Raw genomic sequence first — 17,437 nt, forward strand, 5'->3', positions numbered from 1 at the left:
TGCCCTGCCGTGGGAGCTGATGGCGCCCAGAGCATCTTACACAAGAACTGGCTTGCAGCCGTAAAGCACTCTGTGCAGAAAGCCAGCCACAACCAATATCCCTTCTCGGGATGCCCGCCACTGAGCCCCCCTCACCCAAGCCAAGAGCAGAGACCCTGGCTGGACAGTCCTTCTGCCCACAGAGCTGAGAGAAGTAACTGGCAAGATGCAGTTCAACCTGCAGGGCGCTCTAGGATGGGACCCCTGCCTTTGCCAGAACAGGCGCCGTGCAGCCTTCTGCCAGAGCCCTCTTCTTCCACAGCACACCTCTTGGCTTGGGTCAGCCACGCGTTTCCCCACCTCTTCTAAGGGAGAGACCATGCAGGGGCTTCTAGAGGGCCCCGTCCCAAAAGCAACGACGCCCGAGTCCTGTGCCACAGGCAAAGGGAAGAAAGGCTCAGCCAGGTGGGAAAAGGTTTTATTTGTCAAACAAGGAAACTCTGTGTGGGACTCTGTGTCCGCAGGCCAGGGGCTCAACCACTGCTCTGCTTGGCTGCCAGCCTCTTGTCTCTCTCCTCGGCAATGGTGAGGCGGATGCCTTTCCCACGAGGCAGGGAGATCCAAGGCTTGTTCCCCTAGAGCAACAAGGGCAGAGATCACAACCTGCGGCAAAAGTCCCGGCCCACCCACAGAGCGGCTCAGAGGAGACTCGGACAGGGTCCTGCCCCACGGGTGGGCGGAGTATGGCCAATCCATGCCGACAACCAATTCCCAGCCGTGTCTGTCATAACGGCCCCCATGGGACACAGCTGAAGGCTGCGCGTGCTTCCTCCTACCCTCCTTACCTTGCCAATAACGAAGATGTTGGACAGCCTGGTGGCAAAGCTGTTGCCATTGGCATCCTTCACGTGGACCACATCAAACGAGCCAGGATGTCTCTCCCGGTTGGTGATCACACCAATTCGGCCCAAGTTGGCCCCTCCAGTCACCATGCACAAGTTGCCTGTGGTGGCAAAGAAAAAGGTCAGAGAGCCATCCTGCTCTCCTAGGCCAAAGCCAAGCACAGGCAGGGTGTTTTCCAGCAGAGGTCACAGCAAGTCACCTCCCTGCCCCAGTCACCATCAGTGTTCCCTCTAACAAGGATTCCCAGATGTTGACTACAACTCCCAGAATTCCGCCCTTGCAGCTGGGGATTCTGGGAGTTGTAGCCAACAACATCTGGGAATCCCTGTTAGAGGGAACACTGGTCATCATCAGCAGGGGCGAAGGCTACGGGGCTCTCTGCTCAACCCCACAGCTCTCACAGATGCTGTGGGACTTGCCCTGGCCATGCCCCCACTGCAGACACTTAACAAGACAGGCACTTGCCCCAGGAAAGGTTCCTGGCAAGGCGCAGCAAGCCAGATGCAACTCACAGCTCAACAAGCCCAATGTGCTGCTGCTTTGAGAAACGCCCCCAAGCAGACAGCTGAACCAACCTGTGTCAAACTTGATGAAGTCTGTGATCTTCCCTGTCTCCAGGTCAATCTGGATGGTGTCATTCACCTTGATGAGGGGATCTGGGTAGCGGATGGTCCGGGCATCATGGGTCACAAGGTGGGGGATCCCTTTGGTGCCCACAAAGATCTTCCTCACCTTGCACAACTTGTACTGGGAAGACGAACCAGAGGGAGATTTGCAGGCAGGATGTGAGGCAGCAGGGCCAGGATGGGCTCCTAGCACCACTGCCAGACAAGACAGCTGGCTGCTCTGTATGGTTTCTGAGGCTGCCCCACTGTCCAGGGTCCCCCTTTACAAGATAGGACCACAAATGACCCACCCACAGCTTTGGAGCAGGTTTCCCCACCGCAAGTAACAGTATTCCCGAGCAGCTCCAAAAAAAAATGCCCAGCCAAAGGAATATCAGCCACTTTAGCACAGACAAAAACCTCAAATCTTCCCTGGAGACACAGACCCAGCCCTCCTAATGCCTTTAGCCAAGGGGCAGAAGCAGCACAGACTACGGATCAGCATTCAGAGAGAACTGAGGGTGTGCTGCAGCCAACTGCATTGCTCAAACGGCATTCCATGACAATCCTCTTGAGCAGGGGTCCCCAACCTGCGGCCCTCCAGATGTCGCTGAATTACAATTCCCATCATCCCAGCCACAATAAGTTGTAGCTGGGGGTGATTGGAATTGTAGTTCGGCAACATCTGGAGGGCTGCAGGCTGGGGACCCCTGCTCTTGAGCATTGGTCAAGAGCCACAAAAATCTGCAAGTGGAATTTCCTTCTCCCCCTGAACAGCGAAGCCCCTGACGCACAGAGGCCCCAGAAGGCAGCTTTCACAGCCTCTGCTCCTGGCCAATCCAAAAGCAGCAATTCAACAAGGACAACATCCCTCCTTCCACCAATGCTTGCAACTCAAAAGAACTCAGGGGGTGGGCAAAATGGCCCAAGTCAACACCGCCAGGTTTCCAAATGTGCTTCTGAGAGTGCCATGTTCTACCCTTGACCTGATGGGTCACCTGTGCTGGCAGGGCCGGGGCTTACCTTTGCCTCTTCTGGGGTGATTCGATGGACAGCAAAGCGCCCCTTGGTGTCGTACACGAGGCGGAAGTGCTCGCCTGTCTTCTCAATGCTGATGACATCTGGCAAGAAGGCACAACTCAGAATCAGTCAGGAAAGGGCCCCCTGCAGTTCCTACTCCTTTCAGAGCCCGAAGACAAGCAACAATCAGGACTCTGAAATCGCACACTTCCAGCAGGCCACATCAAACACAGCACACCTTTAGGACAAAGAGACCGTTGCCCAGCTGCCGGCTCGGACAAGCTGTCGAAAGGCAGAGGCTGCCAGTGAGAAGTCAAGGAGGGCTCTGGAGAATCCTAACCAGTGTGCTTTCTAGAAAATTTCCACCTGTGTGCGGCATGAGTTTTGTTCAGGGCAGCAGTATCAAGGCAGTGTGTGCACACAAGCATTCAGAGTAGGGCCTTCCTGATTCAGCCTGAGTGGGATCTAAAATTAACTGAGTGGCCATTAAAAAACATGTGAGCGCATGCATGTGCGCACGCAGGCCTGCTCAAATTAGGTCCCCCAGCTGTTTTTGGACTACAACTCCCACAGTCCCCAGCCACAGTGGCCAATAGCTAGGGATTGTGGGAGTTGTAGGTCAACATCTGCAGGAGGTCCAAAGTTGAGCAGCCTTGCCTTAGAGGGAACACTGATCCTAGCACAGAACTGTGTGACTTCTACAACCATCGCTGCCACTCGATGCAAGGGGCAAATCGTCACCCTCCCACTCCACACCTCACAAAAGGGAAAAGGGCTTCAGGGACTCTTGGGAACTCTTATCTGATCAGATACAGTGAATCCTTTTCAACAATCACATGACTGGCACAGTGCAGCCACCGACATGATGCCTTGGGTCATACTGGTTGGACCCGAACGGCAATGAATCCAAATGCACATGCCTTAGAGGGGACACTGGTCCCCGCTCCAGTCCCAAAGCCAGCTACTGTTCTCGCTGCCAGGCGGACCAAAATTCATCTCCACTCACCCATGAAGCCGGCAGGGTAGGTGATGTCTGTGCGGACTTTGCCATCAATCTTAATAAACCTCTGCATGCAGATCTTCTTGACTTCATCGCCAGTCAGGGCATACTTGAGCCTGTTCCTGAGGAAGATGATGAGGGGGAGGCACTCCCGCAGTTTGTGGGGCCCTGTCGATGGACGGGGTGCCTGCCAAGAGAGAGGCCAGCAGTCACAAGTGAGCCCTGCTCTTCCAGCCAAGCTCCCTCCCAGAAGCAAGGCTGGCCCACACGCGCTTCACAAGGTGGCGGCTGCTCCTTCAAGGAACAGGCCACAGCATCCCCTGTGGTGGTGCCAAGGGCCCGATGATGCCTCACTGAGGACTTTTCACATCAGCACATTCCTTGGTTGTCCAAAGCTACAGGATTCCTTCAAGTTCTAAGGCCCTCCCAAGACCTCAAACGCAGCCCGTTCTCCAAGTCAGCTCACACTGGTGGCCAAAAAGACAGCGCAGGAAAGCAGCTCCCAGCTCCCTCCCTCCCATGCCAGGCTGGCACCAGCCTCTGCTAGCAGCACTGGGACCATGAGGGTGCTGGGGGGCCCTGGCTAGGAACCAGGCTTTGGGCATCTGTAAATAGGCCTCTTCCTCTAGAGCAGGCTTCCCAATCCCAGCTCCCCAGATGGACCACAAGCTCCATCACCTCTCCAGCCAACAGCAGCCTTTGGGGAATTGTGATCCAACAACAGCAGTTCAAAACACCGTGTGAGAGACCAACCCTTTCCTTCCATACCCCACCCACCAGCACATGTTTGGAAAGACCAAGAGATTCTGAACATATCCTGCAGCAGAGAGACAGAGAGGAAGCAGGGCCCTGACTCCACAGAAAGCAGCAAGGCTCACGCAGCAGAATGAGAGGGCACCTCTTAGGAAGAAAAACACTCAGAAATTGGCCAAAATGGGCTTCTGTTTGCTACACAGTCAGAGAACACAGAAGATGAACAAGGAAGATCTCTGGCTCAGAGTACTGGGCAGGCACCACTACCCCAGATGCCGATGCTTTTGAGAGATGGAAATGAATGGCAGAGACAATCTTTGGAGATGGCTCTGCAGGGCCTGTCTCTTTCAGGCAGTCATTGAATGGATTCACACAATGCATTTGCCTACAATACCAGAGCATCCAAATCTTAAATGAAGATGAGAAACCAGGTTCAAACTAAAGGATCAGTCCTTCAAAACAAGATTACAACAGAGTCCTGCAATTCTGAGGAAGAACATTCATTGCTAATGCTCTGAAACCCACTCTGAAGAACTTCTGCCTGAAACAGCAGCAGAGTTCCCCCTTTGTGTTTACACTGGCTCCCAATGGCTTCTCTTTCTAGCATCAGAACTAGGACCATTATATGCCGTCTCCATCTATGTGCTTTGGACTGGCTAGTTCGCAGTGAGGCAATGCAACAGAAACACTCTACTTTCAAAGAGAACATACAAGACACTCACAAAGACTCCCGTCAGCTTATCCAGCATCCAATGCTTTGGAGCGGCTACGCGTTTCAGGTGCTTCTTGGGTCCACGAGCCTAAGAAAAGAGGAGGAGGAGGATAAAGGGATAAGGTACAGTCCTGCTTTAAGAGAGAAGTGAAAGTGGGCAAATCTCTTGCACAATCCCCAATACTAGCTAGAGCTCACCCAATCTGGGAGAGGGAGACCCTGAGATCCCTTTGGAATCAGCTTGAAGATCCTTCCAGTCAGGCCTCCTGCTTCCCACAATGGTCAGTCACATGCCTCCAAAAAGCACACAAGCCGGGCTTGAAGTCCACCCTCTGCTGTTGCTTCACCAGGCAACTGGTAGCCACCAAAAAAGGTGGTGACGGCCACTAGCTGAGGTGGCTTTAAAAGGGATGAGACACATTCACGGAAAAGTCTATCAATAGCTCCTAATCAGCTATAGGGAGCCTTCATGTTCAGAGGCAGTCTACACCAAGGTTCCTTTTTAGCTACCAAGGCTAAAAGGTGCCAATATTCGAAATTGCCTCATCCCCTTTTAAAGCCACCTAAGCCTGTAGACATGCACACCTTAAGTGGCGCAGCGGGGAAATGCTTGACTAACAAGCAGAAGTTTGCCAGTTTGAATCCCCGTTGGTACTATATCTGGCAGCAGCGATAGAGGAAGATGCTGAAAGGCATCATCTCAGACTGCGTGGGAGGCAATGGTAAACCCCTCCTGTACTCTACCAAAGGAAACCACAGGGCTCTGTGGGTGCCAGGAGTCAAAATCGACTTGATGGCACACTTCACCTTTAAGGCTGTGAGCATCACATCTTGCTGGCAGGTCTATTTAGGATTTTGTGAAGAATTCTCTTGTCCATCCTAAATTTTCAGCAAGCCACTTTCACTGACTTCTTGTATTGTGCGAGGAAGGTACACTTCTTTCTGCCCATCTTTTCCACATCAGCAAGTTTCATATGTCCCCCTACTCCATAGTCCTAAGCTACAAAGGCCCAAACACGTTCGCCTCCCCTCGCAGGGAAAGCGCTCCAAACCTCTAACCGCACTGGCTTCCCTTTTCTGCAGCTCCACAACATCCTTTAAGAAGTGGGACAACCAGAGCAATAGACAGCCTTCCCAATGTGCCTGCCCCATGCATGGATTTGTATGGGGGATCTGTGCAAGGTGGCCAACCTCCAAGAGTCAGCATCCATCTCCAGGGGACTCTTGCAAGTGAGCCTGGAGGTTTGAATGGCTCAATATGGTGAAGAATATTGGGGGAAAGCACTGGAGACCAAGGTTCCAGGGGCGGGTTCAGAGAGGGCAACTCTGCCACCACTCCTCCAATATGGTCAGGGGTACACACATGGGGTTTACCCTCCCAACCACCCTGTGAGTTAAGCCAAGTTGCATAGACCGGCCGGGAGCCTCCAGAAATTGGCATCCAGAAGAACAGCCTTTCTGGACCAGACGAAAGGCCTCTCAAGAGTGCAGCACTCTGCTTCTCAGTGGCCCACCAGATGCCTTGGGAATCCACACAACCAGGAAATGAAGGCATGCCCCCTCCCCCACCATGGTCCCCCCCTGCAACTGGCATTTGGAGGTCTCCTGCCTCTTGAGCCTGGAAGCAGACCGAGCCATCAGGCCCAGTAACCACCCAAAGGCCTGTCCACTAATTTTTCTAAGTACCGCTTGCAGCCATCCAAGCTGGTGGCCTGCGCCACATCCCAGGGCACAGAATCCCACAGATGGATCATTCTGACGGCCGGAACCTCTAAGCGTCGGGAGAGAGGGGGACGTTCTCCCTCCGCACCACGCATATTAGCCATCTCCGAAGGACTCTTAAAAACGACCCTGGAGACTGTAGTGCCTTAATACTGGGTCGGGGAACTGGCAGCACCGGCGTGGCGACCTTGCGCTTCCCTAAGGAGCCCAGCTTTTTCTCCCCGCCCGCCCGCCCGCCGCCCTCCTTCGCCGGCCCGGGGAGAGCTCCTGATTCGCCGTCAGCTCGTCTTCCCCCGGCCCGTGACTCTCATCACCCCCGCCCGGCCTGACCTCTGCCCATATGGGCACCCCCCGGCGGAGCAGAGCCCCCTTGTTCCTCCTGCCGCAGAGCGGAGCGCCTGGCCCGAAGCGGCACAGCAGATGGCGGGCGATGGCAGGAGGCGAGAGCCCACGGCCGCGTACTCACCATGGCTGCGCCGCGCCGAGAAAGGGCCGCCGCTTCCGCTCCGCGCCGGATATCCCAGCCTGGCGACGGCAGCCTAGCAGGGCCAAGGCTAAGCCACCGAGCAGCGCCACCTGCCGGTCGGTGGCGTTCCCGCAACACAGAGGATAAAGGGAGGCTCTCCTCTGCTAGAACGGAGAACAGGAGCGCCCTTGCCCAAGAGAACTGCAGCATAGAGCTTCAGTGCTCAGAAGCAGTCCACCTGAGTGGCACTCAGTGAGTGCCAGATAGGGGCCAATCATTGCCTGCACCGCCACAGCTGAGGGAGCTTGTTTGAAATGCACTTCAGCCACCAACACCATAACAATCTCCTCCGCCACAGGGTCGAAGCCAGGGCAATAGCTCCCAGCAGAGGACCACAATGAGGGCACGGCCTCTTACCTGGGCTACTGAGGAAGTGGCCCCTCCCCACTGTCCATTTACTGAGCAAGAAAAAGGTTATCAGGACCATGTATGTGCAAATGGAGGAACCAAGGAGTCAGCTGGAGCTGTAACAGCCATGGTCTAGAAAGCAGGCTGAGAAGACCAGCCCAAATACAAGAGAATCAACTGGGCACTGGAAGGCAGCAGTAGAGCCTCTGAAAGACCACACACAAACAGGCAGGCGACAAATATAACAAATACTTTATTGGCAATGCAAACAGTGTTAAAAAAGCAACTTGCCCTCCCTCCGGTGTGGCTACAGCCAGTACCACAGGCAGGTAGAAGGCCCACACATCCTCCAGCCCCCCTTCAGCTGTACAGGGCACTCCACACTTGGTATCAGGTGAGTGAGCTGAGCCCGTGCTCCTCCCCGCAAGGCAGAGGAAAGGTCAGAACACCCAGCCCTGACGCTGGAGGAAGAAAATGCCTCCTCTCCACCACCCCCACCAACTTTAAAAATATACATATAGAACCAGCTACTTAAAAAAAAAAGAAAAGAGTGGGCATGGAATTGCAGCCTCAATGCGGCAGTGGTCAAAGGGCTCAGCCTCCACTGACCGCAGGGCCTGCAGCTTCTCGAGTCCTCCAAAGTTTTTCCTTCAGACTCCCTTGAAGGCGGCAGCCGATGGCTTTGTCCTTGTGCGGTCTGGTCCAGGGGATGGTTGGCGAGGCTGAATGAGGAGCTGTCTTTCCCACTACACCACATTCTTCAGGTTCCCTGTAAACATAGCAGCATTCACAAAACTCCCCTTCTGCTTAGGGGAGGGGGCCAGGGCAGTCTTTAAAAACAGAGGGGGCTAGCAGAGCAGCTTCTGAACAATGAGCACAATTGTGACGCTTTTCAGTGGCACTCCTGGGGTGAGTCTATGGCAAAAACCAGCTGGGGAACTCAGTTTGACTAAGTCAGGAAATGAAGGCCAGGGCTGTCGACGGCCAAAGTCCTCACCTTTTATGCGGCTGAGAATCTCTTGGATGATCTGGGGCTCATTGCGGTCTGGTCTGCAGCTTGGTGTGATTTCCAGCACATAGTCAGGACCATATTCTGTAAAGAACTGCAGAAAAGGAGGAGAAAGGCTATGGGAGGGAAATGGACAGAGACGATAAATCCGGGCATCCAGAGTGCCCTGCCCACACCGCCCACAAGGAGCTGGTTTCCCAAGCAAACGGCCGCTTCTCTCCCTGTGAAAAACACACTGCTTCTCTCTGGGGAAGGCTGGCTTCTCCCTGCCGCTTGCGTGCAGCCCAATTTCTCCAAGGAGAATAAAACCCTTGCAAGAGCTGTGCCACATGCGCGCGCACACACCCCAACGTGCTCTTTGTGCTCCTCTAATGATTTGAACTCCAAGGCAGATTGGCTTTTGAAATCCTTTGGGGATGATGCATTTCGTCCCAGGTTGTGGGGACAAGACAGCCTCATGCTGTGTAGAGCACACGTTCCCGATATCAGAGGACCTCTCACCTAAGCAGCACTGAATAGCCAGCACACATCTGGGTTCAGTGGAGGGACTCAGTTCTTGTGCTAAGAGAAAGGAAGGGTTTGCCAGAGGAATCTCACCTCATGATCTGGAATCTCAGAGGATAATGTTCTTCCTAGAATGATCCCCGTCAAATACGTCCAGCAGCGGGCTGTGTTGGCAAGATGGTAGCCGCCTGTCTCCAAAAGTGAACAGAAACAAAAGGTAGTCTTGTGGTAGCAAGCATGAATTGTCTCCTTTGCTAAGCAGGGTTCACCCTGATTTGCATTTGAAGGGGAGACTACATGTGTGAGCACTGTAAGATATCCACCTTAGGGGATCGGGCCGCTCAGGTGAGACCATCTGCATGTGTAGAAGGTTCCCAGTTCCCTCCCTGGCAGCATCTCCAGATAGGGCTGGGAGAGCCTCCTGCCTGCAACCTCGGAGAAGCCACTGCCAATCTGTGCAGACAATACTGAGTGAGATGGACCGAGGGTCTGACTCAGTATATGGCAGCTTCCTATGTTCCTGAGGCCAAGAACCCCTGTAGTAGAGGCTGCCCTACATTTCCTGTTGCTCAGGGAATGGGTGTGATCCGGTGGGAAGTTCTCTTGCACAAGCTCCATCCACACAAACCATGCAAAGGGGCTTCCGAAGAGGAGCTTCTTGCCAGATTGTGACCAATGCCTTGGGAACCTGGCCAGCTGCATCCCAACCGCTCCCTCCAGGAGCCGCTCACCTCCTCCCAGGATGAGGGTTGGCAGCTGCCACTGCAGCACATATTTCAGGCACTTGCCCACCCCCTCGGGGGTCATGTTGAACGAGCACATGGGGTCCCCAGCCATGGTGTCCGCTCCCAGCTGGAGGACAACGGCTTCGGGGTGGAATGCCACATAGACCTCCTTCAGCACCCTGCAAGGGGTAGAAAGAGGAAAGCAGGCCCTGTGACCACAATGGCATGCTTGGGAGGAAACGGAGGCTGGTCCAGAAGGTCCCCCCGCCCCGGCTATTCTGTACACACCGAATGAGGCCCCAGCCGTTTCTGAAGGCATCCAGAATTCCCAGCCCGGCCTACAGCTTGGCTTCTGCACAGAGGGAGCTCCCCATTGCTTGTGCCAGCCTGGGCCCACCCTTCGTGAACTGAGGGCTTGTCAAAAGCCACTGGACAGGAGTTCTTTGCCAGCCTTGCATTCACATTCACTCAGAGACAAGCCAGCCACAGCAGACATGGTCCTTTCATGGCCGAGAGTTGCTGGGATGAACAAAGTCTTGGGAGCAGCATTCCCTCTAAGAGGGAATCCTAGATGTCGATGACTACAACTCCCAGCATCCCCAGCTGTGAGGGCCTTTGGCTGGGAATTATGGGAGTTGTAGTTGACATCTGGGAATCCCTCTCAGAGGGAACGCTGCTCGGGAGGAGTGCCTCCGAGGCGAGAGGGAGCACCCAGCTTCTCGGATGCCTCGAGTGAAGACAGGCAAAAGGCTATTCAGCCTTGAAAACCTCCAGTAAGGTGGCGAAGGGTCAGGCGCTTCTGTTCGGCTCCACAGAACCTGGAGACATTCCCGCATCTGATGTTTTACGTGCTTGCCTGAAGAAGTGGCAGAGCAGCTGCTGTGCCCACGGATGGGCGCCTGAAGCAACTTGGTTACTTGGCTACTGAACACGGGGGAGTCCTGACTGCATGCCATCCCTCCTGTCACCCACTGCCTTTCCAGCATGCCCGGATGCTTGCCAGCTTCCAGATCTTCTAAAATCTGGGCACCAAGAAGCGGCAGGAGGTGGGATGGAGCTGGCCCAGCTGGCGTCGAGGCGTGGCCGGCAAGAGCGTGGCATCACCTCAGGTGCCACCAGCACATAAGCGGGCACTGCAGGCGGTGCAGAGGACACTGGGACCCCAAGGTAAAGGGGGCAGGGAAGAGAGCTTGACAAAGGAAGGGGCAGGAAAAGGCAAAGTGGGTGACCCAGAGAGGCTTCACAGGGGGCAGTGTGGATCCTTACGTCTCACAGATCTGGTAGTACTTCTCATCTTGAATGCCGTCCTGGATGGGCACGTTGACACTGTAATAGCGCCCCTTTCCCAGGCCCACATCAGTCACGTCTCCCGTTCCTGAGCAAGACAAAGAAGAGGACAGGATTACCCCTTGGAGATTCACGGCTCCTGGGATGCAGATCACTTCCATTGCAGCTGAGCATTTCCTCGTCTCAGGGCTTAGCCTCCTCCACAGACCTACATAGCCAAGAGAGTGGAGCCAGGGTGGGGCAGAATGGTAGGAGCTCCTCCACACCACCCTTCAAATCTAGACTGCCAAACTGAACAATGTCCGCAGACAGAGCTCCTACAGTCCCTAGCGGACACTGAAAGAGTGGGGCAGCCAAGCGGAGCGGGGAGGATGGTGCGAGAACCCTTGCAAGGAGAAATCCTGCGTGCCTCCACTACAGCCTCTCAGGCCATGCTTTGCAGTGTAGCCCTGCCCCAGCTCCGGCAGTGCTCCCTCTAACAGGGATTCTCAGATGTTGTTGAATGCAACTCCCAGAATCCCCAGCTGCAAGGTCTTTTGCTTGGGGATTATGGGAGTTGTAGTCAACAATGTCTGGGAATCCCTGTGAGAGGGAACACTGAGCTCCGGGTGCATCAACTCCTGAGCACACCTGCATGGGAGGGGCCAGCTTTTGCATGGGAGGGGCCACCTGCCTCTCCAATTCACAAAGGCTCCCAGTATGCAAGGAATCCCCTCTGCCTGAAAAGCTGCTGCCAGTCAGAGCAAGCAGTCCTAGGCAAGAGGGACCACTCATCTGGCAGCCTCATATGTTCATATTTCTGAAGCCACGAGTCTTAGGACCAGGCTGTTAAGACATTTGAAGTGATTTGGGAAGAGCCAGCAGAAAACATTCACAGCACAAGGGACCACATTAACCCAGGGACCAGCTCTGAAGAGGAGTACCACATACGATGACAATGACAAATATATTTATATATACCGCTTTTCAACAAAAGTTCCCCCCGCAAAAAGGTAGACACCAGTAACAGCCACTGGAGGGATGCTGTGCTGGGGATGGGTAGGGCCAGTTGCTCTCCCCTGCTCAATAAAGAGAATCACCATTTGAAAAAGATGCCTCCTTGCTCAGTCAGCAGGGGTGTGCGATATGGATTTGGGAGAGAATGCGAAATCCAAGAAACAGTGCTGCAATGTACAAGGTCCTTCTGTCTAGAACTTGTATTATCCCCATTTCCAACCAAGAGTTAAACTGTACGTTCCAGGGCATCACAATCGCGAGACTCAAAGAAACCGAGCAAAGCAGGAAAACGTGCAAAATTTCTGCCCTGGTATGAAGCCGAGGTGCTAACCGAGAGAAGGTGAGGAGGAAAATCTCCTTTAATGGTGGAAGAAGGTCCCATAGACAGATTTAAGGACAGCAGCACTCAGCACAAGAAACTGGACACTTGCCTGGGAAGAATCCTGGTGAAAACTTGTGCAGAGACACCGTCATGACTTTGGAGGTGAAACTGAAGGCATCTTCAACGCCTGGATCAGGGGAAGGAGAAAGAGAAGAGACACTGTCACCTCTGGGCCACTGGCCTATCAGAACGAGGTCTAGCCCAGGCACGAAGCACCCCAGAGCAGAATGGAATGAAGGGCAGAAAGCTGTCACCCTGGCAATACCTTTAGCAGAGAGCATTAGCTCAGACTCAGATTCAGACATGGACTGAACGAGAAGGGGCAAGCATCTGGAGAGATCACACTTGGAGGAGCAGGAAGCGGGATGCATGGAGAGCAAAGGATTAGGGGCCCCCTTTGGATGCACCTCCCCGAACCGGGCATTCCATTTTAGAGGACTGTCACTCAGAAACCTTCAACAGACATTTGAATTTGGGGAAGGGGCAGTGGGCGCTGGGAAGGAGAGTTCCCTGGAGAGGTCACGCACCAACCAAATGTGTCGTTGTGGGGTGGGGCAAAGGGAGGAGACAGGGACCAAAATGGAACACACCATGAAAATCAGAAGAGCAGGAAATATTAAGCTGCGTTTACATGACACCTCACTGCCACCACGCAGCAATGGGTTTCTTGCAAGGTTCAGACAAGGTTCCCTCAAGGCTGCAGCGTAGAGGCCCACCTGGACCCAAAGGAAACGACAGTGAGGGGGACAGTAGAGCCTCTCGCCAGGTTGCCACGTGACTTGACTGCACCAGGCAGTATACACACTGGCTGAGCCGTTCGTGCACTTGGTGGGGACAACCCCACCCATTACCCAAGCCAAGATGTGTACAATACAAGAGCAGCAGGCCCTTCAGTGTACTGGAAGGATGGGGCTCTGGTCTAGAGTTTGTGGCAGAGTTCTCCCTTGGGCCAGGGGCCACAAGAACACAGATGAGGCAGCCTCAAGGCATGAGGGCAGGGGAGGCAGAGTGGGGCTAACAGGGAAAGCCCAGCGCCAGTTCAGCCCACCAATGCAACAGGTACAAGACAAGATGGGCTTCCCGGACACTGGCAGGATCCTTACCATCCCCGTGATGCAAATCTAGGTCCACATAGAGGACGCGGTCAAACTTCCGTCGAAGCTGCAAGATGCCCAGGACAGCGTCGTTCAGGTAGCAGAAGCCAGAAGCTTCATCTCTGCAAGCCAACAAGCAGGATGGTGAAGCAGGAGGTTGAAGAAGCCACCAAATTAATGCCTCTATGAATGGATACAACCTCTGCAGAAACCATCATGCAGAGGAAAAGCAGGATTTCACAGGAGAGGAAATTCTTATCTTATAGGGTAGAGGGATGAGGCGTTAGAGTGTTGGACTAGGACTGGGAGACCTGGGTTCAGAACCCACTCTGCCTTGAAACTTGCTGCGTGACTGTAGGCCGGCCACCATCTGTTAGCCTAGCCAACCTCACAGGGCTGTTGTGAGGATAAAACAGAAGCGGGGGGAATCATGCATACCGCCCTCAGCCCTTGTAGGAAAGAGAGAACATCAATGTAATAAATAAATACCGAACAACTTCTAAAAGGGCAAACCAATAGGCAAGACAAACATCCCCAGCTTCAATGCCTTAACCAACAGGCCCTCAGCCCTGAAGGTAAGCAAGCTAGGCCTGCATCTGCTGCACCTCTTGGGCACGTCCCCCACTTTGGCTGCCTTCTCGTGCTGCAGCTCTGCCTCTCCCTTTTTCTGCTCTAAGACGCCCAAGAAAGCAACCCTGCCTGGCTCCCCACTCTCCCCTCCCAGGGAGCTCAGGGCTCCCCTCCCTGCAGAACTGAGGGACACGGAGGGCCTACCAGACAGAACAGAGAGAGCAGGCTAGCAGTTGGCTTCCTTACTTCTTGGCATGATGCCACCCTCCTGGCCAGTTGATCGCTACATTGCACTTGCCATCCGCCAGGCACTGGGCGGCGGTGATGGTGGCTCCTCCCACGGCAGCTGCATAGTCAAAGATCCCTTCAGAGGCCGGGCAGTCGTAGCCTGGAGAGATGGCAGGCAAAGGGGCCTGAAGAGGACCACCAAGAGACCCTCTTCCCTCAGCAGCCCCCTGAGCATCCAGAAGCCACAGGCTTCCCTCTGGGGGTGCTGCCCTGGCCTCTGAGGTGGGACGCTTCCACAAAAAGCACCACATGGTGAGCTCCTCACCTAGTCCATATTCCACAGATTCGGGATGGTCCTCATCACCCTCCTCACTGATTTTCTGTAGATGCTGCAGGTAGGCATCAGTATGGAAGCTTGCCATCTCCTCCATGGATGCCATCTTGGGCTTGACTATCCTGGGAAGGACAAGAGCCAGGCAAGTGACTAGAGAGCATCACACAAAAAAGGAAGAGAGGGCGGTTGTCAGGGGGCAGGCTGAGAGAACAAGGCAGCTACACCACAGGTGACTCTGCCCTGAGGATGCCACTTTCTCTTAGAGTGACGCTGCTCTCTGTTTTCAGCAGAGAAGGCTTTACTCTGGCTTTACAGCGATAGAGAGAGAGTTCAGCTAACAATATAAAAGGACATAATAAAGCTGTTTCCCTTTGGCCACAAAGTGACTACACATGACTTGAGTTGCACCTGAGAGCTGCTGCAAAATACGACAAATATGACAAGTATTTCTATACCGCTTTTCAACAAAAAGTTCCAAAGTGTTTTAAAGGTCCGAGTCGGTGTCGACTCCTAGTGACCACAGAGCCCTGTGGTTGTCTTTGGTAGAATACAGGAGGGGATCACCATTGCCATCTCCCATGCAGAATGAGATGATGCCTTTCAGCACCTTCCTATCTCGCAGCTGCCCGATATAGGAAACACACCAGTGAGGATTCGAACCTGCAACCTCTGGCTTGGTAGTCAAGCCATTTCCCCACTGTGCCATTAGGTGACTCCAAAGTGGTTTACATAGATATAAATAAATAAATTAAAAAGATGGTTCCCTGTCCCCAAAGGGCTCACAATCTAAAAAAGAAACAGAAGACAGACACCAGCAACAGCCACTAGAAGGATACAGTACTGGGGATGGATAGGGCCAGTTGCTCTCCCCGCTGCTTTATAAAGAGAATCACCACTTTAAAAAGGTACCACTTTAAAAAGGTGCCTCTTTGCTCAGTTAGTAGGGGATGCTGCATTCAGGACTTCCCCAATAAGAAGCAGAAAACTCCAAGACGATTTGACAACCTCCTCCCAGAATAATTAAGAGAAGCACCCACATCTGTTGAACAGAGAAAACCGACTGGGGGATGGGGTGGCGTTCTTCCTACCTCATGTGATCGAGCAGTGAGTAGGCTTTGATCAAGGAATGAACCATGCTGGCCTGCAGGGAGGAGACAGAGAAGGAGCCACTGAGCAGAGTTCAATTGCCCTTCCAGCACTTGCTAGTCCAGGACACACTCTGCTTGTAGTAAGTATATGCAGCATTAAAGACCACCTCCAAAGAGTTCACACCAGAGCATGCAAGGCAAGGGTGTACAGACTACCATCCAAACCCAGACCTGGTTTTACATCTGTAGTCCAGAAACAGAAGATGCCCTTCAGGTAACAAACCGATTAGTCTCATCCAGGCAGCAGATCCATGATAAGTCATTGTCAAAGACAAACACAGGGGGAGGGGGAGGGAGAGGGAGTGTGTGTGTGTGTGTGTGTGAGAGAGAGACACTTTCGTATTTCAAAGAGCATTCTTCCTATATTAGGAACTTAAAATAGCTTCTTGAAAAGACTTTCTGCAAGCTGCACCCCACAACACTTTCTTCTTTGCCCTTGCAGCCCACAAGCCCATTTTAGCCTTTGTGAAACAGCAGCTCTCCTTCAAGGGACCTGGGGAGAGACCCAGTTGCATTGCTGGGTGGAGGACAGTCAGAACTCACAGGTGACAACTGCAGTTTTGTCATCCTGAAAGGCTGAGCAAGCCCTCTGAGTTCATGGTCTGGGGAGAGGGCAGAGCACACGCTGCGGGTTTGATCCCCAGCGGCTCCAATCAAAGCTGATGGGAAAGAGTCTCTTTCTGTTCAGGCTCTGGGGAGCTGCTACCTGTCAAAGCAGACAATACTGAATTACACAGAGCCCACGGACGCGAATATTTATCTTTTAAAATCTAAGTGAGAGTCCTCAAAGTTCTATTTTACTTTGCTCAAAGGGAACCTAGGAAGCAGACAGACAATCCCCCACCCCCAAAACAACCCACCCATCCCTGGTAGGGACACAGCAACACCGAGGACTAGTAACATGATGCTAACAAGCAGGGCAGGCCCCAGGCACCCCTCCCCGCTCTCCCGGCCACGCACCCGCTGGGGCACTTTGCAGAGGGCGTCGCATCGCGCCAGGTACTCGGCGCTGTACACGTATACCGGCGGAGGCGGAGGCTCAGCCATTTGCGTCCCGGGACCCAGCCGGCCTATGACTTCCGGGATGCGCACCGCAGCCCGAGCACCTGCGGAGACGGACTTCCGCCGCGCGGCATACTGGGAGGTGTAGTTTTTCTTGGGAGGGACGGGAGCGCTTGGAATGGATGGCGGAGGACGTGGTTTCCCCCGCTCGATCGCTGCTGGCTGCTTTAGCTTCGTGGAGAGGTCTGTCTTACAGCGCTCACACAGAGAGCCAGCGTGGTGTAGTGGTTAGAGTGATGGACTAGGACCGGGGAGACCCGAGTTCAAATCCCCATTCAGCCATAATACTAGCTGGGTGACTCTGGGCCAGTAGTACACCGCTCTGGGCTCCTTGGAGGAAGAGCGGGATATAAATTTAATAATAATAATAATAATAAATGCAAGTCATGCTTGCTACCACAAGACCAGATCTCAGTATGTCATCATCCAGCCCTGTCAGCTGCAGATGTTTCCTTTGTGCACAGGGCTTCTCTCCAGGTGCAGTTGGAACTCCCATCATCCTCTGCCATGATTGCCAAAGACCTGGCATT

At 53.8% G+C, this 17,437-nt stretch overlaps 2 protein-coding genes across 2 annotated transcripts; both read right to left on the reverse strand.

Moving 5' to 3' along the window:
* Nucleotides 1–441: 441 nt before the first annotated feature.
* On the reverse strand, nucleotides 442–7,237 carry LOC128335710 (40S ribosomal protein S4). The gene is made up of 7 exons (XM_053274388.1): nucleotides 7,161–7,237; nucleotides 4,983–5,060; nucleotides 3,514–3,694; nucleotides 2,511–2,608; nucleotides 1,458–1,629; nucleotides 825–982; nucleotides 442–614 (listed from the first exon to the last, which is right to left on the reverse strand). Exons 1-7 carry the CDS (start codon nucleotides 7,161–7,163, stop codon nucleotides 513–515), a joined length of 792 nt encoding a protein of 263 aa, XP_053130363.1. The 5' UTR covers nucleotides 7,164–7,237; the 3' UTR covers nucleotides 442–512.
* Nucleotides 7,238–7,803: 566 nt separating this feature from the next.
* Nucleotides 7,804–16,959, reverse strand: HDAC8 (histone deacetylase 8). The gene is made up of 11 exons (XM_053273918.1): nucleotides 16,806–16,959; nucleotides 15,786–15,838; nucleotides 14,689–14,819; nucleotides 14,382–14,523; nucleotides 13,575–13,687; nucleotides 12,521–12,598; nucleotides 11,073–11,181; nucleotides 9,813–9,985; nucleotides 9,175–9,269; nucleotides 8,566–8,671; nucleotides 7,804–8,337 (listed from the first exon to the last, which is right to left on the reverse strand). Exons 1-11 carry the CDS (start codon nucleotides 16,890–16,892, stop codon nucleotides 8,315–8,317), a joined length of 1,110 nt encoding a protein of 369 aa, XP_053129893.1. The 5' UTR covers nucleotides 16,893–16,959; the 3' UTR covers nucleotides 7,804–8,314.
* Nucleotides 16,960–17,437: the final 478 nt, after the last annotated feature.

This window comes from Hemicordylus capensis, chromosome 11 (genome assembly GCF_027244095.1).
Source record: "Hemicordylus capensis ecotype Gifberg chromosome 11, rHemCap1.1.pri, whole genome shotgun sequence".
Classification (NCBI taxonomy): Eukaryota; Metazoa; Chordata; class Lepidosauria; order Squamata; family Cordylidae; genus Hemicordylus; species Hemicordylus capensis.

What these genes read in the sequence shown, in the direction of transcription:
- LOC128335710 (XM_053274388.1), bottom strand. An exon ending in ATAAGCTGACGGGAGTCTTT is followed by an intron (nt 3,695 to 4,982) that starts GTGAGTGTCTTG and finishes CTCTCTTGGCAG; the next exon opens with GCACCCCGTCCATCGACAGG. An exon ending in CTACCCTGCCGGCTTCATGG is followed by an intron (nt 2,609 to 3,513) that starts GTGAGTGGAGAT and finishes CCTTCTTGCCAG; the next exon opens with ATGTCATCAGCATTGAGAAG.
- HDAC8 (XM_053273918.1), bottom strand. Translation starts at nt 16,892, where the DNA reads ATGGCTGAGCCTCCGCCTCCGCCGGTATACGTGTACAGCGCCGAGTAC. An exon ending in TTCACCAGGATTCTTCCCAG is followed by an intron (nt 11,182 to 12,520) that starts GCAAGTGTCCAG and finishes TGTCTTGCTCAG; the next exon opens with GAACGGGAGACGTGACTGAT. An exon ending in CTGAGATTCCAGATCATGAG is followed by an intron (nt 8,672 to 9,174) that starts GTGAGATTCCTC and finishes CCTTTTCTGCAG; the next exon opens with TTCTTTACAGAATATGGTCC.